This window comes from Onychomys torridus, chromosome 20 (genome assembly GCF_903995425.1).
Source record: "Onychomys torridus chromosome 20, mOncTor1.1, whole genome shotgun sequence".
In the NCBI taxonomy this organism is placed as follows: Eukaryota; Metazoa; Chordata; class Mammalia; order Rodentia; family Cricetidae; genus Onychomys; species Onychomys torridus.
The window spans coordinates 48401831-48423880 of record NC_050462.1 but is presented as its reverse complement, the minus strand read 5'-3'; the positions used below and the strand labels follow the sequence as shown (position 1 = coordinate 48423880).

At 36.7% G+C, this 22050-nt stretch overlaps 2 protein-coding genes across 2 annotated transcripts; both read left to right on the top strand.

Annotated features, from left to right (window-relative positions):
• Positions 1–5680: 5680 nt before the first annotated feature.
• LOC118571047 (olfactory receptor 6C74) lies at positions 5681–6619 on the top strand. Its single transcript, XM_036169935.1, has one exon. It carries the CDS (start codon positions 5681–5683, stop codon positions 6617–6619), a length of 939 nt encoding a protein of 312 aa, XP_036025828.1.
• A 13134-nt stretch (positions 6620–19753) lies between these two features.
• On the top strand, positions 19754–20692 carry LOC118571044 (olfactory receptor 6C74-like). Its single transcript, XM_036169928.1, has one exon. It carries the CDS (start codon positions 19754–19756, stop codon positions 20690–20692), a length of 939 nt encoding a protein of 312 aa, XP_036025821.1.
• The last annotated feature ends 1358 nt before the right edge of the window (positions 20693–22050 follow it).

Sequence of the window (22050 nt, the reverse complement as noted above, 5' to 3'; positions counted from 1 at the left end):
TTGGTCACTGTTCACTCTACCTACTGAGAATGGTCTCCACAATAATGGTCCCTTTGGATATTTTGCATTAACATTCATTGAGAGTGTCCTGTCTTCTACACTAAATTCTGCCTAACTTCAACACTAAAAACATTAGCTCATTATTACTCTCTATATCTTCCCATTAAATCCAGTGTTCACTCCCACTCCTTACTATCCTCTGCTAGTCAGGACAATTATTTACTTTTATATTTCTTCATGTTAAATGTTTCAGGATAATTTCAACTGGTCCATATCCTAATAATGAAATAGTTTTGCCCTTAACTCCTATATATTCATTTTCAATAGAGGATATTCCAGATCTTGGGAATCTAGGGATGAATAACACAAAGGACACACTATATATGTGACAGTATAGAATTTTGTAGGAGAAGCAAAAAGCACTTAAAAAAAAAAAAAGACCTGAATAGATGGCATGTGAAAATGCGTGCTGTGTGGAGAAGAGCAAAAAGCTATAAAGAAGAAACTCAGTTCATCAAATACAGTATCATTTTCTACACGAATGTTTTGCAGATGTTTAATACAAGACCTGGAATTTTGAGGTGGAGAGCAATAACAATGGGCTAGAGGAATAGGAAATCAATGTTGAGGTGGACAGCTCAGCAAACAAGAAAAGGGCAACAAGACCTGTTCATGATGAAAGTAGCAGTCTATCTATAGAACGTTTCCAAATGACTTCTTTGAATTAGATGTGTTCAGATATGTGACTTCTTATCATGGAAGGCAAATAAAAGGACCTCTAGGGTTAGCGACAAAAGCCTCCCACATGGTAGTCCATCAGCTCTCTTCCTTCATCTGCCCACTGAGAATATTAAAAATGAGAAACAACTAATGGTTAGGTTAACTCATGTAAAGCAAACCACCAACCATCCAAATAAGAATATAACTTTCTACTTTGTTAAAGCTGACAAAACTAATCCACCTGTTAAGATTAAAGATAGCAGTGGGCCTTGAAAGGTCAGTGACCTGGAGGAACAGGAGCTAAGATTCTGGATATTGGTTTTCTCTTCCTTCATTTGAAGCTGCTCACATGGGCATTTTCAGCTTGAGAAAAGTGACCAAGGTAATAGCATAGGCTGATTGTGTTTCATACTTTGCAGTAATAATTTTTTTGTAAATTTGTCTTATATGCTGCCATAGTGATCTTTAAAATTATCTGTTACCACTAATAGTGTTGAAATATCTAACAGTGGAAATGTAAAATTTTACATTCACTTAACATAATTTTCTGTTGTTTGAATCGTAACATATGCAGTTAGATGCAAGCATGCTGTCTGTATTCAAGGATTCAGGATTGGCCTCATTTTTCCTCAACCAGTCATGGTTCTGCTGCTTAAATTTTTATTATTATTATTTAATTAACACTTTTTCCATTTATTTTATGTACTGACCACAGTTTCCCCTTGCTCCTCTTCTCCTGTTCCCTCTACCCCTCATTCCCAATTATCCTCTTCTCCCTCCACTCCCCCTCCATTTCCACTCAGAAAGGGGCAGGCCTCCCATGTGCTTGACCAAAGCAGGGCACTTCAAGTTGAGGTAGGACCGAGCTCCTCCCACTGCATATAGGCTGGGCTAGGGAATGCAGCATGAGGAACAGGTTCCCAAAAGCCAGCTACAAGGAGCAGGGACAGGGACAGGTCCTGATCTCACTGCTAGAACCCTTACAAACAGAATAAGCTACACAACTGTCACACACAAGCAAAGAGCCTAGGCTGGTCCCATGCAGGCTTCCTAAATGTTGGTCCAGAGTCCATGTGCTCCAAAAAGCTCAGGACAGCTGTTTCTGTGGGTTCCCCTGTCCTGACCTTGACCTCCCTAGCTCTTACAATCCCTTCTCCCTTTCTTCAGAAGGACTCCTGGCAATTGTCCCAGTGCTTGACTGTGGATCTGTGGGTCTGCTTCCATCAGTTAGTGGATAAAGGCTCTCTGGTGACAATTAGGGTATCCACCTCTCCTTTTTCATTGTCAGTGGTGACAGGCCTTGGTTTTCTAGATAACTGCATCTGACTCCCTAACTCAGAGGCTTAACTAGGGAGGCACAATATGAGCTGTTTATTCAATGAACCTTAACTCAAAGTTGTAGTAATACCTTTTTATATTTCCACACTATTTATTAGTATATTTCATTTTTCTTATTTGAAATATATTTTGTGGGGAAATGTAAGAGGAGTTGGGCTTAAGTTATGGTTTATACCATAAAGCTAATCAAACATGATTATGGATTCTAAATATTCTTCACTCAGTAAAGCTATTTTAATATATTAATGCTAGCACAATAGTATCCAGGGAATTGCTTTCTTCTCTTGCTAATTTTTAAGCCTTTCAATCCTCTGGAGACTAGTGATTCAGTATAGAAAAGGATTATAGCTCCTGCAATCTTAGAAACTACCATTCATATTGGCTGGAAGTATTTTCATAGAGAAAAGCAAGTATATATTTTCTGCTGCCTTCTTTTCCATCTTAAATAAAATAGATCTTATGAATAATCAAGTAGTTTATATCCTAGTTTAAAAGAAATTGGAGAACATTGCTTCTTCAATTAGAAATCATGTGAAGTGAGGCTTGATGAGACTTTTTGTCATGCTGAAACCTTTGTACTGAACATCCTGAATATGTATATCTGATACTGTAGCAGTTTTGGATAATAAGTCAAGACAAGAATATGTGATAAAGCAATCTACAATACACCGGATATGAAACATTCAGAAAATGCCTCTATCTGGGACTTGCATAAAAAGATGATTGAAAATAAAATTATTGCAGAAAAAACTAAGGTTTGGAAAATATGGCTTTATTTTAATCTTGTTAAGTAGTTGCAAGCCTAGTAGAAGAAAATTACTATTATATTCATTGAAATAGTATATATGACTGGAATTATTTTTATAGCACACATGTATATTTTTCAAAGTTACACTGTAGACATCAATTGCAGTGTGAGAGCTGATACTTCATTTTTAATGAATCATTCTTTGAAAGATACTCTTGACAGTGTAAATAAAACTGTTATTAAATGAGTGTTTTTCTCCTGATAATTATAATTCATATACTTCTATTGTACATGATGCTTATACATGTTAAAAATATGACACAGAAAGAAGTTCATTCTGAACTTGAGGAGTTTTTTTTGTATTTATCAAACGGTTATATTAATGACATGTTTAAATTTCCACACACTTTCATTTTCTAAATGAAAGTCCACACAGAGGACCATTTGATAGTTATTACTATTTACTGTCAACTAGCAAATACTTTTTTATGGGGCTACGAAGCACACTAATGATGCTAAATAGTTGTAGTAGCTCTTTATTACTTAAATTCAAATTTAAGCAAAATGCTAGACATAAATAAAATTATCTCATTTTTTCTTTAAGAAAATAAAAGTGAAAAGATCATGCTAAAATGAGTACAGATATTAACATTGTACATTAACTACTATCCCTTTTGTCTGGTATGGTATGGACTATTTCTGATCTTCCTTCTGCCTGAATTCTTTCTTGTTTCCCTAAACCTTTATCTGCTATTGCCTACACTAGTGTGGGGTTTTGTAAGCCGCACAGAAGTAGAGAGATCATAATGAAAGGGTGATATAGTTGTTGATAGCAGTAAAATGTTCATTTTTGCTTTTGTATCATAATCCTTTTGAGGACTGTAACACAATTCTTTTATTGCTGAAATGTTACTTTTGTTTAATGACTGTCTTGTCCACAGATGTTGGTGGACATAAGTATTCCTCTCCATTGACAATAAGACAAGAATACAATTGCTGAGTCAAAATATGTATTACTCTTTATCTGTGACAGACATCAAGAGTGTTACCAAAGTGGTCATATCCAGTGAGACTCAAAGAGAAAGAGAGAAGGGACAGGGAGGGGAGAGGTTACTTTGCAATCTTGTCTAATCTTGCTGTCTTCAGTCTTTTGACCCCTCTTCATTCTCACATATGTATCAACAGATGGATATACTAATTGGGCCTAAAAAGAAGTCAAACACACTTTTTGATGTATTTTTAATGATTCTTTGAGGATTTCATATCACGAGTTTTGATCATAATCACTTTCACTCCCCCAGCTCTTCCCAGATCCACCCCTCTTCCTTTTTCACCCAACTTTGTGTCTTTTCTATATAAAAGCCAATTTGTGACTGTATGTGTGGTTCTCCACTGGAATATGGACTAATTCTGAACTTTACCATCATATAACTCATATTTCACAGAATGAAGTTTTTCTATGTCTTTGACCTTTAAATTAGATTGTGACTTTGAAGTTCAGAATGTCTCACTCATGCATATAAATATAATAAGCATTGTATTTATATGTTCATTACATAGATATTCAGACACTTTCAGAAAATGATCAAATGAAGACACATAATAGGGTACAAAGTCAAATAGTAATAAAGTGAGATTAGAAGAACTTTCTTACTAGTAATAATTTAAAATATCTAGATCTATAATTTTTTCACATGAGAACTGGTATTTTCAAAACATAAAAATGTTCTAATATGATTTTTTATATTATCTAAAAATTTGGAAGTTTTTATTCAGGTGAAAAACATGAATAACCAAGCATTTCTGGAAAAAAAGAAATACAATAACTCAGAAAGTTACTATAATTTTTTAACTTTTGTAGTCTAAATGAGAAAGACAACTGAGAAGGATTGTGACTAACACAGAGAGGGAAAGAGGCATCCTCTGGGTGGGGAGCAGCAGGCAAGACAATGAACGACACTAACAAAACTATTGGATATACTCAACATTTTATCTTGTTTTGTACAGCCTTTCTCTGTGTCACTGCAAATATTCAGAAAAACATGCTATGTGATTAACACATATATCAAAAATGAAAATATGATCTTTACTTACTAAGATGGATATCAGAAAAAAGAGAACAATCAAGGTAAGTAGCTTCTTACAGCTGTGATTTGTCATCAAAGTCAATATTAATATGACATTTGTAAAATATAGCATTCATTTTATAAAAATATGAGGATCTTACAGAAAAAAATGAGCAAGCTCAAGTTCAGGACAAGCCAGAATAGAGAAGTAAAAATGGTCACAAGAATGCAAAGCACAGGGCTTTCAGAAGCTTCATGAAGGCATTAAAATCCTACTGTATCTCAGCTAAAACATGTGAAGACAGTCCACCATGTGTCTCTTTAGAGTTGACTGATCAAATCTTACACAAAAATTAGCAAAGTCTATGGAAAGAATGTATTAATGCAGCTTTTTGTTGAACAATGAAGAATGTGTTACCACATTATCACCAATAATGTAATAGAAGATAAATATATTGAGAAGGATCCAAGTATACTACAGAAATACAAATTTAAATACTATGATAATTTCATGTATATTTGATTTTGCACTTAACTGACTTTGTTAAACATATTATTCATTTGTAATACTTAAGTTTATGGGCTTTGATTTAACTGAATAACTACAACAACAAAAATCTTGGATATATTTAGTCAGATGTCAGGTAAAAAAAAATATATGAGAAAAATTGTATTGGTTACTACCAGAGAATAGTAGTTGTTTAAGTGGGAATACTAGAATTCTTATAAAGACTTTCACTTTCTTGTTCAGATTTTTCCCCTTCATTTCTAATTTTCTTTTCCTATCTTGGGCAATCAGAACTTAGCTATGAAGAACCACACAGTGGTGACGGTATTCATTCTTCTTGGATTAACAGATGATCTACAACTGCAGGTGGTCATTTTTGTGCTTCTCTTTCTCACATACATGCTGAGTGTTACTGGGAACCTAACCATCATCACGCTCACGCTACTGGATTCTCATCTCAAGACACCTATGTATTTCTTCTTACGAAACTTCTCATTTTTAGAAATTTCATTCACCACTGTCTGTATCCCCAAATTCCTTGTTAGTATTGCCACAGGGGATAAAACCATTTCATATAATGACTGTGCAGCACAACTATTTTTCACTATTCTCTTGGGAGCAACTGAATTTTTTCTTCTGGCTGCCATGTCCTATGACCGCTATGTGGCCATCTGCAAGCCCCTACACTACATGACCATCATGAGCAGCAGAATTTGCAACTTGCTCGTCTTTGCTTCCTGGTTGTCTGGTTTCCTGATAATTTTTCCTCCTCTCCTCATGGGGCTCCAGCTTGATTTCTGTGCAGCTAACACTGTCGATCACTTCTTCTGTGATGTTTTTCCTATACTTCAGCTCTCCTGCACAGACACGCACATAATAGAATTAATGACGCTTCTTTCTGCCATTTTGACACTCCTGGTTACTCTGGTGTTAGTGAGCATTTCCTACACAAACATCATCAGGACTATTCTGAGAATCCCATCTTCTCAACAGAGAAAGAAAGCCTTTTCTACATGTTCTTCACACATAGTTGTGGTGTCCATTTCTTATGGCAGCTGCATCTTCATGTATGTGAAATCATCTGGAAATGAAAGAGTTGCTTTAAATAAAGGAATAGCTCTGCTCAGCACTTCAGTGGCACCCATGTTGAACCCCTTCATTTATACACTTAGAAACAAACAAGTAAAGGATGCTTTTAAGAATATGACAAAAAAGATAGAGCTTTTCTCAATGAAGTAACAACTTAATTACATTCCAAGATAATCTGTAATGTCAACAGAAAGAGTGGAGTGTATCAAGTGCTTCCATGTGTATATTTAAAAACCATACAACCCTTTACTTAACTGAAGAGCTTCTGCATTCCCATTCATGTCCAATTCTAACTCTTACCATGTTTGGAATGAAGTATCCAGTTTAGCATGTTGAGTTGGCATTGTTCAGAAATTAATAGCCATGTTGGTCTCAAAATATTAAATTTATTTTTCCAATTGTACATGGGTGACAGTATACATACACTAAACATGTTAGATCTTATTTATGTGGTTTTGATCATAGAAACAATAAAGTATCATTTAAGTTATACAAACAAAGATATTTATATGGTTTTTATTTTTATGTATTTCTGAATTCTCTTAGAAACAAAGTAATCAGAATTTCCATAATCTTTGGCATTGTTTCAGAGGCTCAGTTCCTTGTATGTTTTATATAGATGCTATAAGCTCATGACATGTTGTTATAGAATGTAAATTCCAATTTTCTTAAGCAGTGTTAGAATTTATCACAACATTTATTCTCATGATTTGCTAGGCTTCTTGAAATATCTGAATTTTATCCTCACAGCTTTGTAAAATGGGTGTTGGCATGCTCATTTCTGAATAAAAACACAAATTATAGATAATCTGATTATGACAAAAATGGAAAATACATGTGTACATGAAAGAACTAACTGAATAATGGACTTTTTAATTCTTATGAACATAATGCACACTGGTAAAATTTATGTAACAGTTCCTCTCTGGACCTGGGACTCTTAGGACATAAACAAGTGTACAATCCTTTAGAACATGCAAAGATTTAAAGATTATCATGAATAATGTTTTTAGTGTTGTAGGGTCTACCAGAGTTCATTCTTCTCAATTTAAGTGGTCAAATATGTTTTTCTAAATCATAATGACTGATCATGTGAAAAGCAGAATGTGTTGGCCTTCTTTTTTTTTTTTTTTTTTGAGACAGAGTTTCTTTGTGTAGCTTTGTGCCTTTCCTGGAACTGACTTGGAAGCCCAGGCTTCTTTTCTAATGTGCCACGTTTGGGTCAGTGTGACCCAAAGAAAAAAAATTTTCCCGCAAAAGCTAATGTACTCATATTGGTGAGACTTAATGGATATAATATCTGACATTATTAAGAGACACAATCTCATAGTAATAGATTTCCTAAAATAGATGGAGAAAATACCAGGAGGTCTAAACCCTGCACATAGAACTACAGAAACATTAAGTGCAGAAGAAATGATCTTCCCTAGTAAGAACACATAAATTAGCTACCCAATGTAAATAGTGAGCCATGAGAACATTTATACAACTAATAGAATACAGACAAAGCAGGTTGTATTTATGAATATATATGCATATGCTTATATACATATGCATGTAACAATAATTAATGAAAAAAAAAAGACCAACCCCTCCCCTCCATTCCCATCTCCTCCAGGGCCACGACTGCCCTGGGGATTCATTTAAACCTGGTGGATTCAGTACAGGCAGGTCCAATCCCCTCCTTCCAGGCTGAGCAAAGTGGCCCTGTGTAAACCCAAGGTTCCAAACAGCCAGGTCATTGCACTAAGGACAGGTTCCGGTCCCACTGCCTGGGTGCCTCCCAAACAGTTCAAGCTATTTGATTGTCTCACTTATCCAGAGTGCCTGCTCCAGCTTTGGTTCATAATTCGTGTGCTTCCATTCGTTTGGCTATTTGTCCCTGTGCTTTTCCAACCTTGGTCTCAACAATTCACACTCTTACAGTCCCTCCTCTTTCTCGACAATTGGACTACTGGACCTCCACCTGGGGCCTGGCCAAGGATCTCTGCATCCACTTCCATCAGTTTTGGATGAGAGTTCCAAGACGACTGTTAGGGTGGTTGGACATTTGATCACCAGACTAGGTCAGATCAGGTTTTCTCTCGACCATTGCCAGCAGTCTACAGAGGATGTATCATTGTGGATTTCTGGGGACCTCTCCAGCACTCTGCCTATTCCTGTTCTCATGTGGTCTTCATTTATCATGGTCTGTTATTCCTTGTTCTCCCTTTCTGTTCTTGATCCAGCTGGGATCTCCTGCTCCCCTAATCTTTCTTTCCCTCAACTCTTGCCCTTCATTACTCCCACTGTCTTCCAGGTTGTTCATGTAGATCTCATCCATTTCTCTGTCATTGGGAGATTCCTGTGTCTTTCCTAGGGTCCCGTTTTCTAGGTAGCCTCCCGGGAGTTGTGTAGCAGTCTAGTCATCTTTGTTTTACATCTAGTGGTCTCCTATGAGTGAGTACATACCATGCTTGTCCTTCTGAGTTTGGGTTACATCACTCAGGATGATTTTTTCTAGATCCATCCATTTGCCTGCAAACCTCATGATGTCATTGTTTTTCTATGCTGAGTAGTACTCCATTGTGTGTATGTACCATATTTTCTTTATCCATTCTTCAGTTGAAGGGCATCTAGGTTGTTTCCAGGTTCTGGCTATTACAAACAATGCTGATATGAACATAGCTGAGCAAATGCCCTTGTGGTATGATTAAGCTTTCCTTGGGTATATGCCTAAGAGTGCTACAGCTGGGTCTTGGGGAACATTGATTCCCAATTTTCTAAGGAAGCGCCATATTGATTTCCAAAGTGGCTGTACAAGCTTGCATTCCCACCAGCAGTGGAGGAGAGTTCCCCTTGCTCCACATCCTCTCCAGCATAAGCTGTCTTCTGTGTTTTTGATCTTAGCCATTATGACAGGTGTAAGTTGGTATCTCAGAGTCGTTTTGATTTGCATTTCCCAGATAATTAGGGATGTTGAGCCATTCCTTAAATGTTTTTCAGCCATTTGAACTTCCTCTGTTGAGAATTCTCTGTTTAGTTCTACAGCTCATTTCTTAATTGGACTGTTGGGCATTTTGATGTCTAATTTCTTGAGTTCTTTATATATTCTAGATATCAGCCCTCTGTCAGATGTGGGGTTGGTGAAGACCTTTTCCCATTCTGTAGGCTGTTGCTTTGTCTTGTTAACCATGTCCTTTGCTCTACAAAAGTTTCTCAGTTTCAACAGGGCCCATTGATTGATTGTTTCTGTGTCTGTGCTACTGGTGTTATATTTAGAAAATGATCTATGGTGCCAATGCGCTCAAGACTACTTCCTACTTTCTCTAGTTTTTCTTCTATCAGCTTCAGAGTAACTGGATTTATGTTGAGGTCTTTGATCCACTTGGACTTAAGTTTTGTGCATGGTGACAGATATGGATCTATTTGCAGCCTTCTACACATTGGCATCCAGTTATGCCAGCACCATTTGTTGAAGATGATTTCTTTTTTCCATTGTACACGTTTGGCTTCTTTGTCAAAAATTATATGTTCATAGGTGTGCGGGTTAATGTCAAGGTCTTCAATTTGATTCCATTGGGCTACATGTCGGCTTTGATGCCAGTACCAAGCTGTTTTTATTAAGGTAGGTCTATAGTAGAGCTTGAGGTTGGGGATTGTGATGCCTCCAGAGGTTGTTTTATTGTACATTGGCATCCTGGGTTTTTTGTTTTTCCATGTGAAGTTGGGTATTATTCTTTCCAGATCTGTGAAGAATTGTGTTGGTAATTTGATGGGGATTGCATTGAATCTGTAGATTGCTTTTGGTAAGATTGCCATTTTTACTATGTTAATCCTGCCTATCCATGAGCATGGGAGGTCTTTCCACTTTCTGACATCTTCTTCAATTTCTTTTTTCAGGGGCTTAAAGTTCTTGTCATATAGGTCCTTCACATGCTTAGTTAGAGTAACCCCAAGGTATTTTATATCATTTCTGGCTATTGTAATGGGTGATGTATCTCTGATATCCTTCTCATCCTGTTTGTCTATTGTATATAGGAGTGCTACTGATTTTTTTGAGTTGATCTTGTATCCTGCTATGTTGCTGAAGGTTTTTATTAGCTATATCAGTTCCTTGGTTGAATTTTTGGGGTCACTCATGTATACTATCATGTCATCTACAAATACGGAAAGCTTGACTTCTTCCTTTCCAATTTGTACCCCCTTAATCTCCTTATGTTGTCTTATAGCCCTGGCTAGAACTACAAGTACTATATTGAATAAGTATGGGGAGAGAGGACAGCCTTGCCTTGTTCCTGATTTTAGTGGTATTGCTTTGATTTTCTCTCCATTTAATTTGATGTTGGCTGTTTGCTTGCTGTAGATTGCCTTTATTATGTTTAGGTATGTTCCTTTGTTCCTGATCACTCCAAGACCTTTATCATGAAGGGGTGTTGGATTTTGTCAAATGCCTTTTCTGTATCTAGTGAAATGATCATGTTGTTTTTTTTCTTTGAGTTTGTTTATATGGTGAATTACTGTAGAGAGCTGCGTGTAGCCGCACCCTAAAGATGGCTCTGGCTTCTACCCTCTGCCTTCCCGATGGCAAACACTCTTTATGGTAAACAGCTCCTTATTTGGCTATGGCTGGATTTGTGTGCTGCTGGCATATGCGTGAACCTATGGACAGTGCCCACCTGGCTGCTTTGGGTTGGCAGCCCAGCCCTACTTAGGTGCTGGGAGAGGCTTGCCCGGAGAGGGAGAGAGAGACACAATGCAACTAATCAAAGGTCTGAATAAACTGTGATGAGAAGGATCCCGGTGTCCCGTCTTCCTTACTGGTCGAGGCGGGCGCGACAAATTACATTGACGGACTTTCGTATGTTGAAACACCCTTGCATCACTGGGATGAAGCCTACTTGATCATGGTGGATAATTGTTTTGATGTGTTCTTGGAGTCGGTTTGCCAGTATTTTATTGAGAATTTTTGCATCAATGTTCATGAGGGAGATTGGTCTGTAGTTCTCTTTCTTTGTTGCATCTTTGTTTGGTTTTGGAATCAGGGTAATTGTAGCCTCATAGAAGGAGTTTGGTAATATTCCTTCTGTTTCTATTGTGTGGATCAATTTAAAAAGTATTGGTATTAAGTCTTCTTTGAAGATCTGGTAGAATTCTGCAGAGAAACCATCTGGTCCTAGGCTTTTTTTTTTTTTTTTTTTTTTTTTTTTTTTGGTTGGGAGACTTTTAATGACTGATTCTATTTCCTTAGGGGTTATTGGACTATTTAAATGGTTTATTGTCTTGATTTAACTTAGGTATGTGGTACCTATCCATTTCTTTTAGATTTTCCAGTTTTGTGGAGTAGAGGTTTTTGAAGTATGACCTGATGATTCTCTGGATTTCCTCATTGTCTGTTGCTATGTCCCCCTTTTCATTTCTGATTTTGTAATTTGGATGCTCTCTCTCTGTCTTTTGGTTAGTTTGGATAAGGGCTTGTCTATCTTGTTGATCTTCTCAAAGAACTAAGTCTTTGTTTCATTAATCCTTTGTATTGTTCTCTTTGTTTCTATTTTATTGATTTCAGCTCTCAATTTGATAATTTCCTGGCATCTGTTCCTCCTGGGAGACTTTGCTTCTTCCTGTTGAAGGGCTTTCAGGTATGCTGTCAAGTCACTAGGGTGAGATTTCTCTAGCTTCTTTATGTGGGCATTTAGTTCTCTGAATTTCCCTCATAGCACTGCTTTCATAGTGTCCCATAAGTTTGGGTATGTGGTGTATTCATGTTCACTGATCTCTAGGAAGTCTTTAATTTCTTTCTTTATTTCTTCCCTAACCCATTGGTGATTCAGTTGAGCATTATTCAGTTTCCATGAGATTGTAGTATTTCTGTAGGTTCTGTTTGTTGTTGTTGTTGAAATCTAACTTTAAACCATGGTGGTTTGATAGAACATTTGAGGTTTTTCCAATTGTTTTGAATCTGTTCAGATTTGCTTTGTGGCCAAGTATGTGGTCGATTTTAGAGAAGGTTCCATGGGCTGCTGAGAAGAAGGTATATTCTTTTTTGTTTGGGTAGAATATTCTGTAGATATTGATTAAGTCCATTTGAGCCATAACATCAGTTAAGACCATTATGTCTCTGTCAAGTTTCAATTTGGCCGATCTGTCCAGAGGTGAAAGTGGGGTGTTGAAGTCTCCCACTATTAATGTGTGCGGTTTTATATGTGATTTAAGCTTTAGTAATGTTTCTTTTACATATGTGGGTGCCCTTGTGTTTGGGGCATAAATGTTCAGAATTGAGACTTCATCTTGGTGGATCTTTCCTGCAATGAGTATGTAATGTCCTTCATCATCTCTTTTGATTGATTTTAGTTTGAAGTCTATTTTGCTGGATATTAGGATGGCTAAACCAGCTTGCTTCTTAAGACCAGCCTTTTATTCTTAGAAGGTGTCTGTCTTTGAATTTGAGGTGTGTTTCTTGTTTGCAGCAGAAAGATGGGTCCTGTTTTCATATCCATTCTGTTAGTCTGTGTCTTTTTTATAGGTATATTAAGTCCATTGATATTAAGGGATATTAATGACCAGTGATTGTTCATTCCTGTTGTTATTTTTATTTTTTTGGTGGTAGTGTGTGTGTACTTCTCTCCTTTTACTGCTGTGGTGTTATTGCCTGTGTTTTCATGGGTGTATCTGCCTCCCTTAGATTGGAATTTTCCTTCTAGTGCTTTCTGAAGGGCTGGGTTTGTGGATAAGTATTGTTTAAATCTGGTTTTGTCTTGGAAAGTCTTGTTCACTCCATCTATGATGATTGTTTTGCTGGGTATATTAGTCTAGGCTGGCATCCATGGTCTCTTAGTGTCTGCATTGTATCTGTCCAGGTTCTTCTGGCTTTCAAAGTCTCCATTGAGAAATCGGGTATTCTTCTGATGGGTCTGCCTTTATAAGTCGCTTGGCCTTTTTCCTTTGCTGCCCTTAATATTCTTTCTTTATTCTGTACATTTAGTTGTTTAATTATTATGTAGTGAGGGTACTTTCTGGGTGGGGGGTCTAGTCTGTTTGGTGTTCTATAGGCTTCTTGTGTCTTCATAGGCATTTCGTTCTTTAAGGTGGGGAAGTTTTCTTCTATGATCTTGTTAAATATATTTTCTGTGCCTTTGAGTTGGTATTCTTCTTCTTCCTCTATCCCTATTATTTGTAGGTTTGGTCTTTTCATGGTGTCCCATATTTCTTGGACATTTTGGGTCATGGCTTTGTTGGTTTTAGTGTTTTCTTTGACTGATGAATCTATTTCTTCTAATGTATCTTCAACACCATAGATCCTCTCTTCCATCTCTTTCATTCTGTTGGTTATACTTGCTTGTGAAGTTCCTGTTTATTTACTCAGATTTTCTATTTCCAACATTCCTTCTGCTAGTGTCTTCTTCATTTTTTCTATTTCCCTCTTCAGGTTTGGGACTGTTTCCCTTGCTTTTTCATGATTTTCTTTCCAGGACTTATTGTTCTCTTCTGCTTTAATTGTCCTTTCCTCTAGTTTTTTATAACGTTCTTCCCATTTTTTGTTTGTCTGTTCCTCCACTTTATTATTGATTTCTTCTATATAAGGCTCTCGCCTCTTCATGATGTTACTTATAAGGTTGTTTTCTTCTTCTTCTTCTTCTTCTTCTTCTTCTTCTTCTCCTTCTTCTTCTTCTTCTTCTTCTTCCATTCCTTGATGTTCAGGTCAAGCTGTTGGAGAAGGGCTAGGTTCTGGTGATGCTGTATTGCTCTTTATTTTGTTGTATGTACTTCTGCCCTGGCATCTGCCCAACTCCTCATGGGATCCTTCTTGGTCTTATCAGTGTACTTGGTCCAGACAGAGCTGACAGATTTAGGGAGCCTTTCTCTAGTCCAGATAGAGTGCTGGCCTGATGGAAGCTGGGGGGCTGGACTCTGAGTCTCAGGAAGTCCCTGGGGTCTCCTTATCTTGTCCAGATGGGAGCTCCTCTTTTCCAGATGGGAATTCTGGGACAGGATGGAAGCTCTGGTCCAGATGGGAGTTCCAGGGCAGGATGGAATACTGGACACTGGTATCTAAGTCTCTGAAAGTGGCTGTGGTCTCCAGCATATGGGTGTGGGGGAAGGCGTTGAGGTTGTAGTGTCCACTGGACAGTCTCTCTGGTCTAGAGGGAGTTTCGTGGTGGATGCGAGCTGTGGGCTCTGGTCCAGATGGGAGTTCCGGGGCAGATGGGAGCTGGGGGCTGGTCTCTGAGTCTCAGGAAGTGGCTAGGTCTCAGACAAATGGGTGTGGGGGCAGGGTTTGGAGACTTCACTGTCTGCCTACAGTCTTGGAAAAGGGGAGCCTTCCCACAGGGCCTGCTGATTGGCTGGAAACTGGGGCCAAGTTGGGCAGGTCCTCCCAGGATGGTGCCCATGGATGGGAGCCAGGGGCAGTTGCCTCTCTGACTATAACCCCAGGCACTCACCTCTGGTCCTGATGGGAGTTCCAGGGTGAATGGGAACTGGGGTCTGGTCTCTGAGTCTCAGGAAGTGGCTGGGGTCTCGGGCCTCAGAGTATAATTTTCTGTGTGCACTGTGCCTATAGATGGAGATATCACACTAAACCCAAAACACACAGGAGCTAAGATTCTGGATATTGGTTTTTTCTTCCTTCATTTGAAGCTGCTCACATGGGCATTTTCAGCTTGAGAAAAGTGACCAAGGTAATAGCATAGGCTGATTGTGTTTCATACTTTGCAGTAATAATTTTTTTGTAAGTTTGTCTTATATGCTGCCACAGTGATCTTTAAAATTATCTGTTACCACTAATAGTGTTGAAATATCTAACAGTGGAAATGTAAAATTTTACATTCACTTAACATAATTTTCTGTTGTTTGAATCGTAACATACGCAGTTAGATGCAAGCATGCTGTCTGTATTCAAGGATTCAGGATTGGCCTCATTTTTCCTCAACCAGTCATGGTTCTGCTGCTTAAATTTTTTTATTATTATTTAATTAACACTTTTTCCATTTATTTTATGTACTGACCACAGTTTCCCCTTGCTCCTCTTCTCCTGTTCCCTCTACCCCTCATTCCCAATTATCCTCTTCTCCCTCCACTCCCCCTCCATTTCCACTCAGAAAGGGGCAGGCCTCCCATGTGCTTGACCAAAGCAGGGCACTTCAAGTTGAGGTAGGACCGAGCTCCTCCCACTGCATATAGGCTGGGCTAGGTAATCCAGCATGAGGAACAGGTTCCCAAAAGCTAGCTACAGGGAGCAGGGACAGGGACAGGTCCTGATCTCACTGCTAGGAACCTTACAAACAGAACAAGCTACACAACTGTCACACACATGCAAAGGGCCTATGCTGGTCCCAGGCAGGCTTCCTAACTGTTGGTCCAGAGTCCATGTGCTCCAAAAAGCTCAGGACAGCTGTTTCTGTGGGTTCCCCTGTCCTGACCTTGACCTCCCTAGCTCTTACAATCCCTTCTCCCTTTCTTCAGAAGGACTCCTGGCAAATGTCCCAGTGCTTGACTGTGGATCTGTGGGTCTGCTTCCATCAGTTAGTGGATAAAGGCTCTCTGGTGACAATTAGGGTATCCACCTCTCCTTTTTCATTGTCAGTGGTGACAGGCCTTGGTTTTCTAGATAACTGCATCTGACTCCCTAACTCAGAGGCTTAACTAGGGAGGCACAATATGAGCTGTTTATTCAATGAACCTTAACTCAAAGTTGTAGTAATACCTTTTTATATTTCCACACTATTTATTAGTATATTTCATTTTTCTTATTTGAAATATATTTTGTGGGGAAATGTAAGAGGAGTTGGGCTTAAGTTATGGTTTATACCATAAAGCTAATCAAACATGATTATGGATTCTAAATATTCTTCACTCAGTAAAGCTATTTTAATATATTAATGCTAGCACAATAGTATCCAGGGAATTGCTTTCTTCTCTTGCTAATTTTTAAGCCTTTCAATCCTCTGGAGACTAGTGATTCAGTATAGAAAAGGATTATAGCTCCTGCAATCTTAGAAACTACCATTCATATTGGCTGGAAGTATTTTCATAGAAAAAAGCAAGTAAATAATTTCTCTTGCCTTCTTTTCCCTCTTAAACACAATAGATCTTATGAATAATCAAGTAGTTTATAACCTATTTTAAAAGAAATTGGAGAACATTGCTTCTTAAATAAGAAATCATGTGAAGTGAGGCTTGATGAGACTTTTTGTCATGCTGAAACCTTTGTACTGAACATCCTGAATATGTATATCTGATACTGTGGCAGTTTTGGATAAAAAGTCAAGACAGGAATATGTGATAAAGCAATCTACAATACACTGGATATGAAACATTCAGAAAATGCCTCTATCTGGGACTTGCATAAAAAGATGATTGAAAATAAAATTATTGCAGAAAAAACTAAGGTTTGGAAAATATGGCTTTGTTTTAGTCTTGTTAAGTAGTTGCAAGCCTAGTAGAAGAAAATTACTATTATATTCATTGAAATAGTATATAAGACTTGAATTGATTTTTATAGCACACATGTGTACTTTTCAAAGTTACTCTGTAGATCAATTGCATCAATTGCAGTGTGAGAGCTGATACTTCATTTTTAATGAATCATTCTTTGAAAGATACTCTTGACAGTGTAAATAAAACTGTTATTAAATGAGTGTTTTTCTCCTGATAATTATAATTCATATACTTCTATTGTACATGATGGTTATACATGTTAAAAATATGACACAGAAAAAGGTTCATTCTGAACTTGAGGAGATTTTTTTGTATTTATCAAACAGTTATATTAATGACATGTTTAAATTTCCACACACTTTCATTTTCTAAAAGGAAGGATCTCTTATCTCACCAATGAATTTTCTAATCAGTCACCAATACACAGAGGACCATTTGATTGTCATTACTATTTACTGTCAACTAGCAAATACTTTTTTATGGGGATAAGAAGCACACTAATGATGCTAAATAGTTATAGTAGCTCTTTATTACTTAAATTCAAATTTAAGCAAAATGCTAGACATAAATAAAATTATCTCATTTTTTCTTTAAGAAAATAAAAGTGAAAAGATCATGCTAAAATGAGTACAGATATTAACATTGTACATTAACTACTATCCCTTTTGTCTGGTATGGCATGGACTATTTCTGATCTTCCTTCTGCCTGAATTCTTTCTTGTTTCCCTAAACTTTTACCTGCTATTGCCTACACTAGTGTGGGGTTTTGTAAGCCGCACAGAAGTAGAGAGATCATAATGAAAGGGTGATATAGTTGTTGATAGCAGTAAAATGTTCATTTTTTCCTTTTGTATCATAATGCTTTCAAGGACTGTAACACAATTCTTTTATTGCTGAAATGTTACTTTTGTTTAATGACTGTCTTGTCCACAGATGTTGGTGGACATAAGTATTCCTCTCCATTGACAATAAGACAAGAATACAATTGCTGAGTCAAAATATGTATTACTCTTTATCTGTGACTGACATCAAGAGTGTTACCAAAGTGGTCATATCCAGTGAGACTCAAAGAGAAAGAGAGAAGGGACAGAGAGGGGAAGAGGTTACTTTGCAATCTTGTCAAATCTTGCTGTCTTCAGTCTTTTGACCCCTCTTCATTCTCACATATGTATCAACAGATGGATATACTACTTGGGCCTAAAAAGAAGTTAAACACATTTTGATGTTTTTTTTAATGATTCTTTGAGGATTTCATATCACGAGTTTTTGATCATAATCACTTTCACTCCCCCAGCTCTTCCCAGAACCACCCCTCTTCCTTTTTCACCCAACTTTGTGTCTTTTCTATATAAAAGCCAATCTGTGACTGTATGTGTGGTTTTCTACTGGAGTGGGGACTATTTCTGAACTTTACCATCATATTACTCATATTTCACAGAATGAAGTTTTTCTGTGTCTTTGAACTTTAAATTAGATTGTGACTTTGAAGTTCAGAATGTCTCACTCATGCATATAAATATAATAAGCATTGTATTTATATGTTCATTACATAGATATTCAGGCACTTTCAGAAAATGATCAAATGAAGACACATAAAAGGGTACAAAGTCAAATAGTAATAAAGTGAGATTAGAAGAACTTGCTTACTAGTAATGATTTAAAATTTCTAGATCTATAATTTTTTCACACTAGAACCGTGATTTTTCAAAACATAAAAAAGTTCTAATATGATTTTTTATATTATCTAAAAATTTGGAAGTTTTTTTCAGGTGAAAAACATGAATAACCAAGCATTTCTGGAAAAAAAGAAATACAATAACTCAGAAAGTTACTATAATTTTTTAACTTTTGTAGTCTAAATGAGAAAGACAACTGAGAAGGATTGTGACTAACACAGAGAGGGAAAGAGGCATCCTCTGGGTGGGGAGCAGCAGGCAAGACAATGAACGACACTAACAAAACTATTGGATATACTCAACATTTTATCTTGTATTGTACAGCCTTTCTCTGTGTCACTGCAAATATTCAGAAAAACATGCTATGTAATTAACACAAATATCAAAAATGAAAATATGATCTTTACTTACTAAGATGGATATCAGAAAAAAGAGAACAATCAAGGTAAGTAGCTTCTTACAGCTGTGATTTGTCATCAAAGTCAATATTAATATGACATTTGTAAAATATAGCATTCATTTTATAAAAATATGAGGAGCTTACAGAAAAAAATGAGCAAGCTCAAGTTCAGGACAAGCCAGAATGGAGAAGTAAAAATGGTCACAAGAATGCAAAGCACAGGGCTTTCAGAAGCTTCATGAAGGCATTAAAATCCTACTGTATCTCAGCTAAAACATGTGAAGACAGTCCACCATGTGTCTCTTTAGAGTTGACTGATCAAATCTTACACAAAAATTAGCAAAGTCCATGGAAAAAATGTATTAATGCAGCTTTTTGTTGAACAATGAAGAATGTGTTACCACATTATCACCAATAATGTAATAGAAGATAAATATATTGAGAAGGATCCAAGTATAATACAGAAATACAAATTTAAATACTATGATAATTTTGTGTATATTTGATTTTGCACTTAACTGTCTTTGTTGAACATATTATTCATTTGTAATACTTAAGTTTATGAGCTTTGATTTAACTGAATAACTACAACAACAAAAATCTTGGATATATTTAGTCAGATGTCAGGTAAAAAAAATATATGAGAAAAATTGTATTGGTTACTACCAGAGAATAGTAGTTGTTTAAGTGGGAATACTAGTATTCTTATAAAGACTTTCACTTTCTTGTTCAGATTTTTTTCCCCTTCATTTCTAATTTTCTTTTCCTATCTTGGGCAATCAGAACTTAGCTATGAAGAACCACACAGTGGTGACGGTATTCATTCTTCTTGGATTAACAGATGATCTACAACTGCAGGTGGTCATTTTTGTGTTTCTTTTTCTCACATACATGCTGAGTGTTACTGGGAACCTAACCATCATCACGCTCACGCTACTGGATTCTCATCTCAAGACACCTATGTATTTCTTCTTACGAAACTTCTCATTTTTAGAAATTTCAGTCACCACTGTCTGTATCCCCAAATTCCTTGTTAGTATGGCCACAGGGGATAAAACCATTTCATATAATGACTGTGCAGCACAACTATTTTTCACTATTCTCTTGGGAGCAACTGAATTTTTTCTTCTGGCTGCCATGTCCTATGACCGCTATGTGGCCATCTGCAAACCCCTACACTACATGACCATCATGAGCAGCAGAATTTGCAACTTGCTCGTCTTTGCTTCCTGGTTGTCTGGTTTCCTGATAATTTTTCCTCCTCTCCTCATGGGGCTCCAGCTTGATTTCTGTGCAGCTAACACTGTCGATCACTTCTTCTGTGATGTTTTTCCTATACTTCAGCTCTCCTGCACAGACACGCACATAATAGAATTAATGACGCTTCTTTCTGCCATTTTGACACTCCTGGTTACTCTGGTGTTAGTGAGCATTTCCTACACAAACATCATCAGGACTATTCTGAGAATCCCATCTTCTCAACAGAGAAAGAAAGCCTTTTCTACATGTTCTTCACACATAGTTGTGGTGTCCATTTCTTATGGCAGCTGCATCTTCATGTATGTGAAATCATCTGGAAATGAAAGAGTTGCTTTAAATAAAGGAATAGCTCTGCTCAGCACTTCAGTGGCACCCATGTTGAACCCCTTCATTTATACACTTAGAAACAAACAAGTAAAGGATGCTTTTAAGAATATGACAAAAAAGATAGAGCTTTTCTCAATGAAGTAACAACTTAATTACATTCCAAGATAATCTGTAATGTCAACAGAAAGAGTGGAGTGTATCAAGTGCTTCCATGTGTATATTTAAAAACCATACAACCCTTTACTTAACGGAAGAGCTTCTGCATTCCCATTCATGTCCAATTTTAACTCTTACCATGTTTGGAATGAAGTATCCAGTTCAGCATGTTGAGTTGGCATTGTTCAGAAATTAATAGCCATGTTGGTCTCAAAATATTAAATTTATTTTTCCAATTGTACATGGGTGAAAGTATACACTAAACATGTTAGATCTTATTTATGTGGTTTTGATCATAGAAACAATAAAGTATCATTTAAGTTATACAAACAAAGATATTTATATGGTTTTTATTTTTATGTATTTCTGAATTCTCTTAGAAACAAAGTAATCAGAATTTCCATAATCTTTGGCATTGTTTCAGAGGCTCAATTCCTTGTATGTTTTATATAGATGCTATGAGCTCATGACATGTTGTTACAGAATGTAAATTCCAATTTTCTTAAACAGTGTTAGAATTTATCACAACATTTATTCTCATGATTTGCTAGGCTTCTTGAAATATCTGAATGTTATCCTCACAGCTTTGTAAAATGGGTGTTGGCATGCTCATTTCTGAATAAAAAGTCACAAATTACAGATAATCTGATTATGACAAAAATGGAAAATAAATGTGTACATGAAAGAACTAACTGAATAATGGACTTTTTAATTCTTATGAACATATTACACACTGTTGAAATTTATGAACAGTTCCTCTCTGGACCTGGGACTCTTAGGACATAAACAAGTGTACAATCCTTTAGAACATCCAAAGATTTAAAGATTATCATGAATAATGTTTTTAGTGTTGTAGGGTCTACCAGAGTTCATTCTTCTCGATTTAAGTGGTCAAATATGTTTTTCTAAATCATAATGACTTATCATGTGAAAAGCAGAATGTGTTGGCCTTCCTTTCGTTTTTGTTTTTTTTTTTTGAATTTTTTTTTTTTTTTTTTTTTCCCAGACAGGGTTTCTTTGTGTAGCTTTGTGCCTTTCCTGGATCTCATTTGGTAGCCCATGCTTCTTTTCAAATGTGCCACGTTTGGGTCAGTGTGACTCAACGAAAAAAAATTTTCCCCCAAAAGCTAATGTACTCATATTGGTGAGACTTAATGGGTATAATATCTGATATTATTAAGAGACACAATCTCATGGTAATAGATTTCCTAAAATAGATGGAGAAAATACCAGGAGGTCTAAACCCTGCACATAGAACTACAGAAACATTAAGTGCAGAAGAAATGATCTTCCCCAGTAAGAACACATAAATTAGCTACCCAATGTGAAATAGTGAGCCATGAGAA